At 37.8% G+C, this 13,344-nt stretch overlaps 1 protein-coding gene across 5 annotated transcripts in view; it reads right to left on the bottom strand.

Moving 5' to 3' along the window:
* The window catches only part of trps1 (trichorhinophalangeal syndrome I), a 151,297-nt gene that overhangs the window by 84,773 nt on the left and 53,180 nt on the right, over window positions 1-13,344 (bottom strand). For all 5 annotated transcript variants that reach the window (XM_067425817.1, XM_067425821.1, XM_067425820.1 and 2 more), the window contains one exon: window positions 2,763-3,402. In XM_067425817.1, the coding sequence (XP_067281918.1) occupies window positions 2,763-3,402 (640 nt within the window). The remainder of the gene's footprint in view (window positions 1-2,762; window positions 3,403-13,344) is intronic.

The raw sequence follows: 13,344 nt of genomic DNA, 5'->3' as shown, positions 1-13,344 counted from the left end.
TCTTTTTTCAGCTCACCTTTAACAACCGCGTGAATAAAAGCCCAGATCGCTACCCATGTCACTGAAGACATCCTGCGTCCTGATTTTTTTAGACTCGCAACACATGCTTCTGTGCAACTGTGTCAGATTCACCATGTTATCCGATTGACAGAGAGCGTGGCATATGGGAAGCCAGGCGGCAGAAGCACAAATGCATTGTTACGGATATAAGACGTACAGGCCATTGTGTTACGCTCGCATTAACCAACACGCATGTCATGAGGTCTTCATCTTCTCACACTGATGCATTGACAGGAATTTTCAACCAGATTTGCATTTTCTGAAGGAAATATTAATGTTTGCAAGGCTGCAAAACAACATGTAAATATATTTAGTCACACGCAATCTGCTTTAACAATGTCAGCGTTTGCCATAAATGTGGCTTAAATATGTAAGGATGAAATCAAAATTCAAGCATGCAAATATTACGAGGATTTTACTGAATTCTGAACATTCCCTGTAAATCAATGGGTGATTTCTAAACTTTAAGATTATATTGTATTGTCAAAAGGTCTAAAATGAATATAAAGTCAGCCTAAAAAGTAGATTTAAAAAAAGAAAACGTATCCAAAGTTTAGACTAATATAAACTTTAAGCATAAGTTCAATAGGGTTAGGTCAAGTATTCTAACTGTTGAGTGATATCAATACAGCGCTATAAATATGGTCACCAGATCTCTTGTGTGAGGTATTTAGCTGAAATAAGCCTTCCGCACAAGGCACACCGGTCATAATTTCCATCATTGAGTTGTGCAATACCATCTGAATTTTGAGGGTAAAGGGAATTTTGTTTGTGAATCCAGTGTCTTGTTATTTGTTGTAATTGCACTCCCTGCTATATCTTTCCAGCGGATCTGAGTGTATAGTCTACTACCCAAAGCTCAGATAAGGTGTATGTTCCAGTTTTTTGTTTTGTTTGTCTCTCAGATGGCTGTGTTATTGTGTCTGCAGCTCTCTGCCTCAATTAGTTTACCCAGACTTTAAGCTGCAGAGGGTCTCTGCACATACTGACTTCATTAAAACACAAGTAAGGATGATCACACACACGCACACACACACACACACACACACACACACACACACACACACACACACATACACACACACACACACACACACACACACACACACACACACACAACAACTGAAGCTTGACAACGATACCGCCAAGCAGGCTGCTCAGTATGATAGGCACAGAGAAGCAATTGATAAGTGAGTTCACTGTCATGGACGCTGCTCCTCCATCCTGACAGAAAGCCTGGGAGATGTTCTCAGGTCAGGGCTCAAAAACAAGGATGGCCAGTGTGAGAGAGTTTCGGAACGGGTCAATGCTTTGTTGGTTGTGTACATACACTCTTATTCAATTATTTGTAGCAATTTTTCATACAGAAAACACAACCTGCAATCAAATATAAATGAAAGAGAAATACATATAGTACATGCATTGTTGCTGTCTTTTTCCATGTATAAATATGCTGCAATATATATATATATATATATATATATATATATATATATATATATATATATATATATATATATATATATATATATATATATATATATATATATATATATATATATATATATATATATGTGTGTGTGTGTGTGTGTGTGTGTGTGTGTGTGTGTGTGTGTGTGTGTGATTATTTAAATATACAAAAAACAACAAGACGATATTATAATAATAATAATACTTTACTAGATTTTTTTATAAAAAAGTATATTTTAAACAAAATATAAAAAATAATGTATTGTATTATTATACATTATTTGTTTCTATAAAATATAAAATATGTAAATATAAAAAATAAATGTTTAAAATAAAAAAATATCTGCATTTAAAATAAATAAATAAAAAAATACTTTTTTTAATATTATTTTATGAAAAAGATTTTAGCAATATATTCATGTCCATGAGAAATTTTATAGTGATGCCAGTGAAACTACCGTCAAAAAAAATATTGTTGAGCCCAGTCACGTGGGTTTTATGGCCTTATTTCAGTGACTTACTTTTTTTTTTTAAACAAACCACGCATAAATGTATTTTTCTCAAAACTACAAACTTTTACATGCATGCTGCTCACACATTATTGTAGCAGAGTTTGTTATGAGACGTTAGCCATTAAATGTTAACAGAACTAAGCGCAAATGATGTCAAAACATCCCCAGGGCCCAGAAAACACCTCCGACCCCAGAGGGTTAACAACCGGAAAGGAAACACATGCATAACTACACCCTTAAAAATAAAGGTCTCAGGAAGAACCAAAAATGGGTTTTCACAGTGTGCCATAGAAGAACCATGTTTGGTTCCCCAAATGGTTCTTTATTTGGTTGTTTATGCACTCTTAAAAATAAAGGTTCTTAAATGTTTTTGTTTTTTTTGCAGGGTTTATGGTTCCATGAAGAACCTTTAATATCCAAAAGAACCTTTCCATTGCACAAAAGGTTATTTTATATTAGTGTAAAAAGGTTCTTTAGACTATAAAATTGTTAGAAAAAAAAATGGTTCTTTCAAGAACCTTTCACAAAACTGTTCTTTGGGGAACCGAAAATGGTTCTTCTATGGCATCACTGTAAAAAAACATTTTTGGTTCTTTCTGGCACTGTTCATTTTTTAAGGGTGAGGAACCATACACCCTGCCAAAGAACTATTTAAGAACATTTCTTTTTTTAAGAGTGTAGAAGTCCAAACAGAGTGGACAGATATAGACCATCCCTTACCCGTAGGAGTGACTGCGACTCTTCCTTGGCACTTTTGCCCTCAGCGGAGGTTGGGTACTGCGGGCCGGTTTTCTCCGCTCCGCTGGTCGGCGTCCCTGGAAGGTAACCTTTAGCATCCGCGCTGAGGCTGAAGATCAGCCCAGATGAGTCTCTAAGCATGGCCGCTCCCTTCTGCTGCTGCTGGTCTTTTACTCCCGCGGTCACAGCGTTTAGCAGACCCAGCGTGGCTTGGGGAAACGGGGCTGGGCTTCCCCTAAGAATCTCCCCAGCTCGCTCTTTGGGGACCCACACCAGATTTTGCACGTGTTGCTCCCCCCCTCGGACTCCTCCGCCAGCCACAGGACCAAGAGCTTCAAACCAGCCTTTCTCTTTCTCGTCCTGGGCCTCGCTCTTCACTCCCTCTGAGCCAGGAATCGGCTCGGCTCGGCTGGCCTCTGGAGGCACCAGGCTATAGAGTTTCAGATCACCTTTGCTCTCCTCTTTGATGCGGAGGGTTGATGGGGCAGAGCAGCCGTTCGCCGGTGCGGAGGCTGGATCGGTGGAGTCCTGGCAGTGGGCGGAGTTGAAGTGGTCCAAAAGCGCCGTGGTGTCCGTGGCCGTGAAACTACAATGCCGACAACGACAGCAGCCGTGAACTCTCCTGGAAAGAAGACAAGAGATGCTCTCATGGATCAGTTTTATCATTCTTGAAAGATCAGGAAACAAACGTTTTCACCTAAAACCATGCCGCTAGAGAGCCATCTAAAAGACTAATCCACATCCTGATTACGTGTACTTTCTCCTTATCTGACGTCTCTGCCCCCCTGAGCTAGGTCTCTGTAATGTTGTGTAATTACAGTTTAGTCAGCTATTTTCGTCTGCATAATGGCTCTTTGTTCTGTTCCAAATAAAGGAAACAAAGAGCTACTCCAAACTCTCCGCAAAGCAGCGCTAAATGAACACTCTGCAAACCTTTAGGTAAATGAATGTGACATTCCCTCCAGAAACGCCAATGATTTTCTATAAGCTTGTACTTCCTGTTGGAAATCGACTACTGTCAAACTGACACCCCACCCAAAAAACCATGTTTATTTTATATGCATCAGTAGATGTGCTTGGACAATGGCCATTCATTGATAGGTTTGGCTTTAAATGCTAACAGGACCACACTGAATGAGACGTTCTGAAAGCAAAAAAAGTCCTTAGTGTTCAAAGTTCAAGGCAGGGCAAATCAGGTTATTAATATCTTTTCCAAAGATCATCTGTAAATAAAAAAGCACCCTTTTCCTGTTCTAACATGTTCATTAAGTCTCAAAGATTCAAAAGCTGGCATTTATGATGTTATGAATATTTACAATAGTCAGTTCTGGCCCAATATCTATTCCAACATATCTAAGAATGGAAAAACATAGTGGATATGCAGAGCTTTGGAAATTAAAGAAAAAAGACTACATATAAGTTACTTATTGAGTGATACAGAGAATGTGTCAAACCCCGGAAGATAAATTCACCACTGGTTTCCTCAAAATATTCCTTTAGGAAATAAGGTCATAACATGACAAAGGTTTTGCTCAATTAAATTACACACAACTATATTGAAAATGGCATTTTGAAGATGTTAAAAAATGGGTTTCTAACACGCAACTATAAGAACATTTGGGGTGTGAGTGAGTGTGGTTTACGCTACAAAACAAAACATTCAAGATTCGTTATGTTTACGTTATGTTTACCTCGGACCTTATTTTACTCATAAATTGAAAGACCGGATTATACAAACCCAAAGGAAAATCTCAATTAGTCTTCTAGGTCACTCTATTAACTTCTTGATTATAGAACCGCTTTAATAAAAGCACCTAGTGTGTTTGTTTAATATGAATTAAATATAAAGTATGACTTGCTGACAAAACAAAATGCTAATGACTTTAGAGACAGGGTTTAAACTCCGATATTGATAAATACTTCATACCATTTAAAAGGTCAGGAATTTTTTACTTTTGCAGGGTTTTTTTTCAAAAGTGACAGTAAAAACATTCATGACGTTACACAATATTTCCATTTCAAACACATGCTGTTCTTTTGAACTTTCTATTTATTAAAGAACATCAGTAATAACAATAACAATAATAAATGTTTAAATCATCAAATCCTCATATCAGAATGATTTTGGAAGAATCATGAGACACTGAAGACTGGAGTAATTTAAAGCATATTTTTGAAAATTGTATAATATTTCACAATATTACTCTCTTTTCTATCAAATAAAAACAGCCTTGGTGATCCAGATTAGTACTGTGTGTGTGTGTGTGTGTGTGTGTGTGTGTGTGTGCGTGTGCGTGTGCGTGTGTGTGTGTGTGTGTGTGTGTGTGTGTGTAAAAATCTGTCTAAAAGCATTAAATGTGGCATATATAGTTTCATGCTCATTCTTTCACTTTTTTCCCATCTTTTCCACGCAAACGCTGACTGGTTTTGTAATAAATGCCCACTAGAGCCCTATTCTTCAAACTGAATCTCAGTGAAAGATTTTCCTTATATTATGAAAAAGCCAAATCAGTTGAAAAGCAAAAAACAAATAAAATCTGAGATCTGTTACCCGGTAAACAGCCTCTCACAATGTGCCAAACCGGGATGGATAAAAAGCCAGCGAAGACGAAAGAGCTGAAAACAGCAAGATGCCATCTCTGCCCCTCTAGGCACCAAACGAGGGACAGAGAGGGAAAGTGCTTTTCATCATCGCTGCTGCCTGGCTTTCCCAGCATGCAGTGCTGTAATTTGTTCCTCTAAGGTACACGGAGGAAGGAGCAGATCAAACATTGGAGCATTCCAGCGGCCGGTGAAGTGTGAGAAAGCGTACAATCCATTGCACTTACCTCTGATTACATGCAACACAATGTTTACACATAAGATTTTTTTTTTTTTTTTTAAGCATTAGGTACACAAATACAAGTATTACTTTGCAAAGTCTGAAAAACAACATAACTGCACATTCTTTAGCAAGGCCAAAAATTTTAAAAAGCAGCAATTGTCTATTTTCTTCATATTTTAGATAAAGGTAAATTAAAGAAAACCCCTTGCACATGTGGAAATAAACAGACATCTGAAGACCATATAAACTTCATGAAGTTGTTTTATGAGGACCAGTTACCATACGCGACAGACACACAGATACATCCAGTTATCATTAATCAGTACCAGACAAAACTAGCTACTTCAATGCCCCCCAAAACTCCACTGCTCTCCAACAAAGCATGGGCCGCTTCCAAAACAAATCGTATTCTTTGGTCACTGACACGGAGCATAAATATGTTTGTCAAACCCTGTAACCCAGAACTGATTGTTTTCTGGAAAGTGGAAACAGTGACGTTTTTAAATTGAGTAGATGACACGATTCTTTATCATAACACAAACTTAATCACGCATGTTTATGTCCTACGCTGACATTCCAGTTGGTGCTAACATTTTATAAATCATCTAAATTAGCAGTAAATTCTTTAATGACAAATGGTAAATCACAAAAGTTTATATTTAGACTTCTATTAGACTAACATTATTACAAAAAAAATCTAATAAATGCTTTTGAACATCATTAAAGAATCCCTAAAAAATAATCAAGGTTTCAACAAAAATATTAAGCAGCTCAACTTTCTTCTAAAATCAGCATATTAGAATGATTTCTGGAGGATTATGTGACACTGAATGTTTCTACCTAATATTAGGGAACATCATAATACTCTCATTTAAGTTCTAATTAAACATTAGACATTCTAAAACAATTATATAATCTAATCAGGCATAACATTATGACCTAATATTGTGTTGGGCTCACTTTTGCTGCCAAAACAGGGCTGTTGAGGCAAGGTTTCCCAGCAGAACATTGCCCAAAGCATCACACTGCCTCCGCCGGCTCGCCTTCTTCCCATAGTGCATCCTGGGGCCATGTGTTCCCCAGGTAAGCCACACACACACACCCGGCCATCCACGTGATGTAAAAGAAAATGTGATTCCTCAGACCAGGCCACCTTCTTCCATTGCTCCGTGGTCCAGTTCTGATGCTCACGAGCAACTGTTGGCGCTTTCGGCGGGGTCAGGGGTCAGCATGGGCACCCTGACTGGTCAGCGGCTATGCCGCCCCATACGCAACAAACTGAGCTGCTCTGTGTATTCTGACAGCTTTCTATCAGAACCAGCATTAACTTCTGGAGCAGTTTGAGCTCCAGTAGCTCGTCTGTTTGATCGGACCACACGGGCCAGCCTTCGCTCCCCACGTGCATCAATGAGCCTTGGCCGCCCATGACCCTGTGGCCGGTTCTCCCCTGTTCCATCCTTGGAGCACTTTTGACAGATACTGACCACTGCAGACCGGGAACAGCCCACAAGAGCTGCAGTTTTGGAGATGCTCTGACCCAGTCGTCTAGCCGTCACAATTTGGCCCTTGTCAAACTCGCTCAAATCCTTACGCTTGCCCATTTCTCCTGCTTCTAACACGTCAAATTTTAGGACAAAATGTTCACTTGCTGCCTAATATATCCCACGCACTAACAGGAGCCATGATGAAGAGATCAGTGTTATTCACTTCACCTAGTCATAATGTTATGCCTGATCAGTGTGTGTATGTTTAGACACACACACCTGATTTCTCTAAACATCTGTTAACGTCAATCACAAGTATAGTGCATTACTACAATAATTAGTACTGTATAGCTAAATAAGTTTTAATTAAAATGCTGACAGGTTGTCATATTTTCTGTGATGCTAAGAAAGCACATTAAGACCATTAATGAAATAAAGTGTTAATTCCAGCTGCATCTGCTTGATAATGAGGTACATCTACTGAACAACAGCTCAGATTAGATGAGGACATGTTCAAGCAGACATTCAAGAGCTGTCAAAAAAACGTACAACATTTAAAGCTGCACAACTCAGTGGATCGTTCACAAAGGCAACCATTAGATGTTATGAAAAATAAATTATTACAAACACAACATCAATGTCGGACTGGCTTTCTGGAGAATAGCCCTAGAGATGGCTTATTCTGGCTTTAAACCCTAACTCGCATTACCATGAAGTAGAGGAGATACATTTCATTTGACTAGGTCAAAAGAAAGACTTAGCCAGGTAGAGAGTTTGCCTTTCTACCCTCTCAGACTAAAGCAGTAAACACTGTATAAAGGGTCAGAAATAATCTGCCTGACCATTAAGAATCATGTAACCATTCACAATGGTACAAGCATAATTGATTTAGATTATGTACTGAGCAAGATTTAATGCTACAGACCTTCCTATACTATAATTTCCTCAATGCTTTCAATCTAATGGCAATCACAGGTTATAGATGGAAGTTTTTTTCCCCTTTTCATTTTGTAAAGCATCCAAACAACATCATCGATTAGAGGGGAAATACTTGAAAACATGAAAAACTGAATGAGAACCGTTATCGATGTCAATAACGGTACTGAGTGGCAGTAATTTGCGTGTGTGAAAATGAAGGCCTTTAGCTATGCACCAGCACACCGGCTCAATAGCTCCATTTTACAGGACACAGAGCGGAGCAAACACCATCCCCATCACATTACACATGAGAAGGAGGAATGGGTAAAGAGCAGCCTGCCGCTCACCGGACTGGCTGACAGAAAAACTAGACGGAGAACAATCACAGTTAGAGGGAGAAGGAGCGAGTTCGCCGGCTCATGCGGTCTCCAAAAGGAAACAAGGAGCCTTCATTAGCAGGATCGGAAAAATCCAGCTAACAAGATGCCTTACACTCTAAAAAATGCTGGGTTAAAAACAACCCAAGTTGGGTTGAAAATGCACCGACCCAACAATTGAGTTGTTTTAACCCAATGGTTGAGTTGTTTTAACCCAGTGGTTGAGTTGTTTTAACCCAGTGGTTGGGTTAAATGTTGCTTAAGACAACCCAATTGCTGGGTAAGAACAACTCAACCATTGGGTTAAAACAACTCAACCATTGGGTTAAAACAACCCAATTGTTGGGTCGGTGCATTTTCAACCCAACTTGGGTTGTTTTTAACCCAGCATTTTTTAGAGTGTACATTTACACACAATACAAAAATGTGATGTTTCAACTTAAAAAACATGAAATGTGTGTCTGCCTTTTAAGTTTAGAGAAACTAAACTTGACTATAAACTTAAAACTAAGGCAGCATAAACTTTTTTTTAATATTTTTAACTGCATAATTGACTGTCAAAAAATAGCCATCCATACAACAGCCTGCAATAAATTAAACGACTTGAAAACTTAAATTCAAAGAATTGCTGCTCTGTAGAAATAAAAAAAGGCTCGCACACACTGTTGTTTACTGTATGCTAAAAATCTATTGATTTCAATGGGAGTTATTAATGCATTCATGCTTGATTTCAAAATGATTCATCTCCAGCCTCAAAATGGATCTTATATTACAGTAAAACACTCCTAAAACTGTAGCTGGTTTTTGTACATTCATTTCAGGATTCACTCATTATCCAATGTTTAATTATGTCTAAGGTAAGGAAATCATTACATTATACATTTTTTCTTATTGCCTTATTTTTCAAAGTGAAGAAAAAAATATTCCAATGCTGCAGTGTGGCAATAAATGACTAAGAGAGAGAAAAATAATCTCTAAAGAATATTTCTTTTTCAACAGAAGGTAAACATCAACCAGCCCTTATATACCATTTGAGCTCAAATATGGGTGAAAAAAGTCCATAAATAACAATAAGTTAGAGAGGTGATGCACCAAAATTGACAAATGAAAATATTCTGCCAAAACAATTGAATTCGGCCTAAATGGTTTTTGAGAGCAGAAATCATTCACCAATATATAACATTAAATAAGCAGTTCACCATGTTTTGACTTTTTAACATCTATAATACAGTCTATCAGAAGAGCAGAGGAGATAGAAGGATAGAAGGATAGACGGACGGACGGACGGACATAGATAGATAGATAGATAGATAGATAGATAGATAGATAGATAGATAGATAGATAGATAGATAGATAGATAGATAGATAGATAGATAGATAGATAGATAGATAGATAGATAGATAGATAGATAGATAGATAGATAGATAGATAGATAGATAGATATAGATATAGATAGAAATCGTTTTTTCCGAGCAATGGCGGATGAGAGTTTGAAAAGTAAAGGTGTGTAGATATTACACACTCTCCCTTTCTGAGAGAATCCAGCACGTCCAAAATGCAGTATATTCTCAGCTCCTGCACGTAAAAGGTCTCCCTTTCCCAAATTGGAGGGCAGTGTGATATATTGAGTGCGCACTGGACCGGGTGGGCACAAGGTGTGGGAGGCTACGGCATCAATATCGGGTTCACGTTCGTGGTGGGTGGGTTGCTGTTTGGAGACTAGAGGGCAGGATTCTGCTCATAAATCTACACTATAGCGAGGTATATTATGTATCCGTGATTCGACAGACCACACAATCGCGCACACACACACACACACACACACACACACACACACACACACACACACACACACACACACACACAGAGGTCACCAAACGCTTCCATGCAATGAAACCGGATACTATGACACAGATGTTCATACAATAACATGGAAGACACAACCCTGAAAACATGCACGCAGTAGCCTATAAACTAATATCCAGTGTTCCCAATATTCTCATGCTCCCAGTAAGCCTGATGTGAAAATAAAACATAAGAATAAACAATGGAGAAAAAAAACAATGGGGAAAAGTGGTTTAAACCAAAATATGACATGCACATTCCCAATTGCATACACACACACACACACACACTCGGTATGAGCTGAGCTGAGAAGCAGGAGCTCTCCAGGGAGGCCGTACAGGTCTGATTTCGGCTCTCTCCTCGAGTCCTCGCTGGCTTCCAGGCTGTGGGCTCTGAATACAAACAGCGCCTTATTCAGAAAGGCCGCACGCACAGGCTGAAAACACCGCTCCACGTCCACCTGAAACAACCAGCCCCGGGCAGCTGGATCATGATGGACGTCACTCACGGCTCAAGCGCACAAAAACCTTCACACATGCTCTCTAGGGGACAGGTGGGTGTTTGAGGCCTTTAAATTCTGCGTTTCCTGACATGAGCGCCAACTTGATAAATGATTCCTTCGCCAGGATCTTTGACAAGTCAGATTAGATCGTTGATCACTTAATGACTTGTGGAATGACCGAAAAAGTTTAAATAGTAGGAAAATTGTGTCTGTGGTGCAGATATGGGTTGCTTCTCTGTCTTACAACTATGTATGCAACTTATTTTATGCATGTACAATGAATTATGAATGGGTTGAAAATCGATTCTTATTCAAAGCAGGTTTCATAAAAATGTTTTATAATAATACAATATTGAAACATGGATTTTCATGATATTCAATTCCATTGAGTGTTCTGGAATGTCTGCATTCCTCCACAGATGTGGATGAAACACATAATACATTTTTTATTTTCCCCATATTTATTCATATATATTTATATGTTTGTATTATATATATATGTAACAGTATATGCTATGTCTGTACACTTTGCAATATAAATTTATTATAATGTACAGATTTAAGGCACATAAAATATCTCACCAACCAAGTAAATGCAAGATAAGTTGATTTATAAGAAATAAAGACCACCCCGTTGTAAATGTGCATGGATTATTACTTTGATCAAAAACTGTATAGTAAAATTAATTTCTGATGTTTTCTGTTCTGTCGTCTGAATCTGCAATGATATGATCATTTGACAAAAGGTTGCTCACAGTAGAAAATGCAATTATATCAGATCATTGTTCATCAAAAAAAATAATAATAATAATAATTAAATGGAATTGCATGACAGCAATTTAACATTCAGAATAGTCATAGTGTTATGAGAATATGTAATAAATTGAATTTATCCATCAGAAAAATCCATGACTGATATTCATGACTGACTTTACCAATTACACTCATAATATTACAACTTATTGCAATGTTAGGATTTTTTTTTTACATCACACTAAAACACTGTTCAGAAACCATAATTAAGCGGACCTGGTACCAGAATATGTAAACTCATTCTCACAAATACTGGTTTATTTCTTTTAAAAACATTATATTTCTCATAAAAATGAATAATATCACTTTTCTGATTTGTAAGTCTCTTTGGACAAAAATGTAAAATAGATTAAATATTTCAAGAATTTGTCAGTGAGTTTCATAAAGAAAGTATTAACCACATAAACTCAATGAAAGAAAGAAGATGGCCGTTTTGCATTAAAGTTTTGCCTTTGGGTTCGTTTTCCCATGTAAACATCAGTAGTGAAATTGCTCTGAAGAAGTTTTTGCACATAATATAGCACAATATCCTATAATATCAAACATATGTGGCATTGAGGTGGTTTGGTGTATTTACACAACACTTATATTAGATTTAGCAAAGTGCCTTTCTGTTCTCTTTCTACTGTGCCAAACTCAAGCGGACATATGGATTTCAGTGGTGCAGTAAACTCATTTTTATCAATAAATTCAAACCGGCACATGTAGACATGCCTGTAAACTCTGGCAGAAAATGGAGAGTAATTAAGATCTTATGTGAAGGTAAAGCAGAGCCACGCTCATCCATGTTGTACATACCACACAGATGGTGAAAGAAAGACTATGGAAAGGTATAATAGTTTCCCACATGTACACGGTTAACGGACATATGCACGCACACACACACACACACACACACACACATGCAAACAAACACTGAAGTGCACTCACATTTACATGCACACCTGGCCTCAAGACAAGCTAAATCAAAACCAATGAGGGACTGCTGTAAGGAAAGTTACTCCCCGACATTTAGCATTTTCAGTTTATTCAGCTGCGCTGCTCGACTTCAAGTAAAGTGCAAAAAAAAAAAAAAAAGGGAAACCTGTTACCTATCAGGACGAAAGCAGAACCTCCAACACAGAAACAAATGTGTAACTTAAGCTTGCTGGATACAATCAACAGCTGCTTTCACTGGCCAATGCTATTGTGCCACAATTATTAGATACACTGATAATACACTGCCGGCCAAAACAAGTCGCTCTTAATAGATTCAAATAGGCTAATTCTAAAGCGTCTATGATTGGATTATTGGATCAGATTGATGCATGGAAAATAATGTTGTGATGTTATTTTCAAGAGGTGCATTTATTTTTGGTCAAGATCTTGTATTGACTATGATTTTTTGGCTGGGCAGTGTATTATTAAAATACTAGAAAGGACCAATGGTCCAATATTCATACACTTTTTGGTTGGATGGTTGGATGGATGGATGGATGGATGGATGGATGGATGGATGGATGGATGGATGGATGGATGGATGGATGGATGGATGGATGGATGGATGGATGGATGGATGGATGGACAGGGTGTTAATATTAAGGTTCATTATTTAACATTAGTTAACTACATCGGTTAACATGAACTAATAATGAACTGCACTTTTAAAGCATTTATTTCCCTTTGTTAATGTAAATTTCAACATTTACTAATGCATTATTAAAATCTTGTTAACATTAGTTATTGCACTGTGAACTAACATGAACAAACCATGAACAGCTGGATTTTTATTAACTAACATTAACAAAGATTTACTAATG

Source organism: Pseudorasbora parva, chromosome 19 (assembly GCF_024679245.1).
Source record: "Pseudorasbora parva isolate DD20220531a chromosome 19, ASM2467924v1, whole genome shotgun sequence".
NCBI classification, from domain to species: domain Eukaryota; kingdom Metazoa; phylum Chordata; class Actinopteri; order Cypriniformes; family Gobionidae; genus Pseudorasbora; species Pseudorasbora parva.
The sequence above is the reverse complement of the archived record's forward strand: the minus strand, read 5'-3'. Positions and strand labels throughout refer to the sequence as shown.